The sequence below is a fragment of the Limulus polyphemus genome, unplaced genomic scaffold (genome assembly GCF_000517525.1).
Source record: "Limulus polyphemus unplaced genomic scaffold, Limulus_polyphemus-2.1.2 Scaffold182, whole genome shotgun sequence".
NCBI classification, from domain to species: Eukaryota; Metazoa; Arthropoda; class Merostomata; order Xiphosura; family Limulidae; genus Limulus; species Limulus polyphemus.
Genome location: NW_013665792.1, coordinates 905,516 through 911,393, shown reverse-complemented (window position 1 = coordinate 911,393; position 5,878 = coordinate 905,516). Strand labels below are relative to the sequence as shown.

At 29.7% G+C, this 5,878-nt stretch overlaps 1 protein-coding gene across 1 annotated transcript in view; it reads right to left on the bottom strand.

Moving 5' to 3' along the window:
* Positions 1-5,878, bottom strand: part of LOC106478128 (protein spire homolog 1-like) — a 114,311-nt gene that overhangs the window by 6,229 nt on the left and 102,204 nt on the right. Inside the window, exons 10-13 of the mRNA XM_022381662.1 lie at positions 4,906-5,014; positions 3,613-3,815; positions 2,981-3,118; positions 1,285-1,386 (exon numbers count right to left, since the gene is read on the bottom strand). Of these exons, the coding sequence (XP_022237370.1) occupies positions 1,285-1,386; positions 2,981-3,118; positions 3,613-3,815; positions 4,906-5,014 (552 nt within the window). The remainder of the gene's footprint in view (positions 1-1,284; positions 1,387-2,980; positions 3,119-3,612; positions 3,816-4,905; positions 5,015-5,878) is intronic.

Genomic DNA, 5,878 nt, shown 5'->3' with positions numbered 1-5,878 from the left:
TTCATTCTAGAATGAACACAAAAACATAAATGTTTAGAAAAAATAGACTTAAATCTCATAACATTATACATTTATATATATATATTTATTATTTTTATTATATTGACCTTTCACCCGTGCCTGGCTAACAACACAGAAGTTACAACAATGTGGCACTCATGTTACCATATCAAATAACATAAAGGTGACTTGTAACTTGTCTTGGCTGTGTTTTAGTCAACTAGTATTTTGTAAAATACAGTCACATTTCAATTATTATACATTATATATGTATATAGATTATTCCTATTTTGAAATAAGTTTTTAGTTATTTTTCCTAAAACATAGAACAGTAAATAAAGAAGTAAAGCAAACAATTATCTCTTCTAGTTTTGAGTTTATTGACATAAATTCATGAAATAGTAGTTCAATGAAATGTTGAAGGTGAGTCAACAAACGAGATGACATGGCCTGCCATCTGTGACCCGTCTCGAAAGGGTTAAAGATGTCTGATTCTGGCACTCAAATGACTTCCAGGTCTTCCATTTACAATGCCAAAACACTATGCTGCAGTGACACAAGCACAACTGAAGTGCCAGGATTCTTTCATCACTTCTGTGGGTTGCCATGCACAGCAAACGTGTAATTGATAGAATTAAATTCCAGGTAAGGTAAGCTGCAGAAGTATACCCTTCCTTGGAATGTCCCCTCACCATGAACAGAAATCTAGATTATACATCTAGAGATAGTGACTTTCACCAAAAATAAATCTTAAATTGTATTTTCATGCATCTATTGTTTGAACTGGATAATTTGATTTCTCCAGATAATGCGATACAAATTATGTGTAGTCAAATGGTTCAATATAAAGTATGAAGTTACTAAAACAAAAATTTTAAATCAGATCCCATATGCAGAATAGTTCCTTAATTTACAAAGTTATGTTATGCATGTATAATGATTAATACTAGCACTTGTGAATCCATATCAAATAAATATATTTGAGCCATTTTTAAAACATTGCCATTTAACAATTCTGTGGCAGACAGAGCTTGGTCACAATCTAAACTAGGTTATTATGAATAAAATGATATATAAGTTATCATACACTGATTAAATTAAGTTCTTACAGAACAGTGTGCAATGTTTAAGAATTTCTACACATAACAAAATTACTGATCAACTATGAAGTGAAATATTTGATGTGCTTTATATATTTTTGGCACCTCTTTATTCATGAACACTGTCTTTCTTTTAAAAGTATAGTGTTTTAAAGGCTAAAATTTTAACAGAAATTTTTCTTACCTTGGTTGAGCATTTCTCACAAACAAGTCTTTCACATAATTTACACTTGACTCCCCATGACCCAAAAAATGAAAACCTGGTCTTCTTACATGTAAAACAGATCTGGAGAAAAATAAAAAAAATATAATGTCAAATAAACTAAAAACGCAGCATTGCTAAAAAGTGCACAGTAATTTCTTAAAACAGCACCAAGCTCATTGAACAATTCTATGGTTTGCTGCTATTCTATGCTGCCATCATCAGAAGCTACAAGTTAACAGAAAAAGAGAATATACAACTCAATATAGATGTACATACCTTGATACAACACATTATAAATTATTATATTCTGTTTGTGTAGAAACATGCTTTGTTTGTTTGTTTTGAATTTTGTGCAAAGCTACACGAGGGCTATCTGCACTAGCCATTCCTAATTTAACAGTGAAAGACTAGAGGGAAGGCAGCTAGTCATCACCATCCACTGCCAATGCTTGGGCTACTCTTTTACCAATGAACAGTGGGATTGACCATTACATTATAATGCTCCCATGCTGAAAGAGCGGGCATGTTTGGTGGTATGAACATTCAAACCCGCGACCCTCAGATTATGGGTTGAGTGCCCTAACCACCTGGCTATGCTGGGCCTAAGAAACATGCAGGTTGTCAAGTAATCTGTACTCCTTGTTTTAAGTTACATACTTTTACCAGTGGATTAAAAGATTCAGTAGAAGAAGATAAATGTGGTATTTATAACATTCTGTTTAACTTTGGCTTAGTATATTTTGGACAAATGTAAATGAATTTAAAATGTAAACTAAAACGAACACAAAACTACAACAGAGGAACAAAAAGTTTAAGAATATGCATCAGCTGAACATGTAGCAAACTCAGCTAATTTTATGGATTGAAAAAAATTTCAAACTTGTTAAACATTTTGATTATAAGGACAAATTAAATATCACAGAAACTGTTAAAAATAAAAACATTATTTTGAAATGTGGACTCTGGTCCAAGTGTAATGAAAATGGTCTTGTAACATTGGTGGCACACAGGTGGTCAAGGTTTTTTATTCTGTGTTGTACCTATGTATGTACATCTGTATGGAGGTATATAAACTTCTCACTTACTGTTAATCTGCAGATCCTCTTGATATTGGTGGGGAAGAATACTGCTAAAACAAGTACAGTTGTCCAATGAACTTGTTGCCATTTTAATACATTACTGTGCACTATTTAACCTTGTGGCATTTTTAGTTATTTATCATATTCATAAATTCTGTCTTTTACTATACTTAACATAATGGAATTTCTCTTTCTTTAGCAGGCAAAAAAAAAGTTTTAAAATGAGTGTCAAGTTATATATTTTAATGCACAAAAATTTTCATCAATGATTTCTAATCAGTAGAGTGAAAAATGTAGGAAAGAATTTATTCTTACTGTTTCTTAAGCTCATTACATAACACATTGTTAGTTTTATTTTACTCACTTAAGTTTTTTTTTCCACTTCAATTAAAAACAGCTATATTTTTCTCAATGTAAAAAAAAAGATAATGTTTTATTTCAAGTTATCAATTTTTCTTTTGTTCTTTATCATCATACAATATAAGTTGTTTTTGAAGTATTTCCCTCTTTTTTCTTCATCAAGAAAGACAACTCAGATTTTATAATATACATATTTTCCATTATGAGATATCATTATTAGATTTTAAAATACTTACTTTTCCTTTTTCTACTTCATTGTGCAGTTCTTTATCAACCAACAAGGACTCTAACTCAGCCTTAGTGAGAACATTTCTAATGTGTACTATTTCTTCTAGTGTCAAAGATAGGCATTCCAATGATTTACCCAACTGAGACTGAGAAAAAAAAAAGCAATTTTGACACTCACTGAACAAAATCATGTCACTCAAATGTTTTTAAAATTGTAAATTTCTTACATTGTGATATACTGACAACAAACGCAGTAACAGACCTTTGTAAGCGCATTTTTTTTATCAGTTAACCCAAAGTACATGCATGCTAGAATATACTATTATTTTCATAAATTTTCCTCTCTGTGTTTTTTATACATTAACTAAAGCAATAGATTTTGAAAAAATACAAAATTATAATATCAGATTATTTGACTTATGTTATTGCTTTGTTTCTCTATCTTTCTTAAAAGATGTTTACTAAAAGGAGCAACACTAAAAGATGAAACTATATTTTCATTTTGAATTACATTATTTCAAAGTAAATATATTAGGAATATATAAACAAAAATATTTATTATTCTTTTCTTCTCATTATGTTTAATAATTATTTATGTGGCAAGAAGTTTTAATTATTAAAACATTAAAATGTAACTTACAGCTTTCCAGTACTCTGCAATGACGCTGGTCGAGTCCAAGTAGGTTTTGTTACTGTGACCATTAGCCAGTGTATTATTTCGTTGTGAAGAAGATTGTCCTTTAGAATGGCTAGGAAACTGTTCAGAGGGAGATTCGCATACAGAAATACTGTGTCTCCGTTCAGATGTAAAATCTGTGCTGTATTTTGCTAAGTCAAGGGCCACTGAGTATTGAGTAAATAATGAGTATAAGTAATGAAATCAATTAGACATACAAAAATATAAATTCTTTATGTCTTATACCTTAACAATATGTAACCATATCTTTTAAATTTTATCCTAATAACAGTTAATTACTTATGATGATCTTTCTTGTTGTGTAATGAAACATTATTAACTTGATGCAAAACAAATTAATATTGAAATAAGATCACAAACTGTGAAGCTGAGGATGCAGAAAATGTTATCCTCAACACACAGACATTGCTGTTAAACAAAATACTTTTGATTATGACTACATAATAATCAATTTTCCCATTATTAACATCCTATTTATGTTATCTGTTCTTTTCCTTCCAGTGGTTAGGAAAGATTGTCATACACTTCTTGCATGTTTTTTTAACACTCATTTTCTATGTGCTTATGGCCCAATCGGTAAACATAATACTCAATATTAATCATAAACAACATAAATTTGCTTATTATTGTGCTACAATAAATTCTACTCAATGTAAAAGCAGTTATAGATTAATGAAATACAAAGCAGCTGTATGTGATTTCTATGTAGGAAGTAAACTTCTCACACATCTTTTGTTTCTTATTAGTTGTCAACCTCAAGATGAAATGATAAGAAGATTAATATTTGTGCTCAATTTCAGACTATTTCACTTTAGGACTTTTAAAAAAATATAAAAAACATACAAAATGTTCACAAAATTGTTTTAACAGCAATGCCACCCAATAAACAACTTAATTACAGCATGAAAAACACGTTATAGATTAGAGTTGAATGGCTTTGTTAAAATAAAAAGTCAAAAATCCAATCACTCACAATGCAACTGACACCTAACAATAGTTGAATGCAAACTGATTGTGAGACTACACTTTACTGGTTGAGTTACAGTGTGCTATAATCATCTTTTTACTAATAGTAACTGAAATGAAATTGAACCCTATATTCACACTTGCTTCTCCTATACATATTCTTAGTTTTCTGTTTCCTCAATAAATTTCTCCGGCAGTTTAGAATAATATATATTAACAGAAGAAGGCTAAAGATCAATCTTTATTAGCTTACAATCTTTTGAAACTTACTAGTTTGCCAAGGAGATCTTTCTTTTGTAAACTTGGACTCAGTTACTGGAAGTGATTGGGGCTGTTCATCCACAGGACTTGGAGGTAAATCTTCATCTCCATCATCATCCTGAAATAATTAAAAAAGTGTCCATTCATCTAGGAACCTCACTTTACATAAAATACCAGACATTATTTATATACAATAACATTCATAATCATTACAATAAGAAGACAAACTCAACTATACTTGGAAAGACCCTCAATCTGACTAGAATTTTATATAAAAAATCATTTCAAAAAGAAACGGAGCAATTGTAACCATTATAATCACATCTTACGAGAATCTAAATAAACTACTTTGAAGACTATGAATACATAAACAGTTTTAACTGACAAAAGTTGCGTTTCCTTAATTCAGATACTTTGATCTTTTATTTTCAAATGATTCATGAGAAAGACTGAAAGGTTCCCTTCAAAAGTATGTAAGTACTCTTACCATAAGAGGTAGAGTGTATATATATGTCATTTGTACAGAAATACTTCAAAGACATAAAACAAAAAAGTAAAAAAACTAACTTTATGCATGTTTTGATATTAATAAAAATCTATACATTTTGCTTAAAAAGTCAAAGGAATACAAGAATTTACTTTACTTATGAATGTCTCACCGTATTTACTCATTATTGAGACTGTAAAGTTACTAAGAAATTCATTTTTCTTTGTTTAAATGGCCACATATTAATATTTAAATGAATCTTTCTAAGGTTAATAAAGATGAAATATTAGAGATGAATTAATTTTACAAAGGTAAGACTTGTTTGTAAATATACCTGCAAAACTAACAAGTCCACAAAATTTAAGTAAGACAGCAAACCTAAATTGTAAATCTTTTCACTAGAAACAAGCTAGTTTTTTCTTGATCATTTTCCACTTTCTTACATCCCATTATATAATTATAGTATTTTGGCACTGAGGATGATGTTGTGACGTC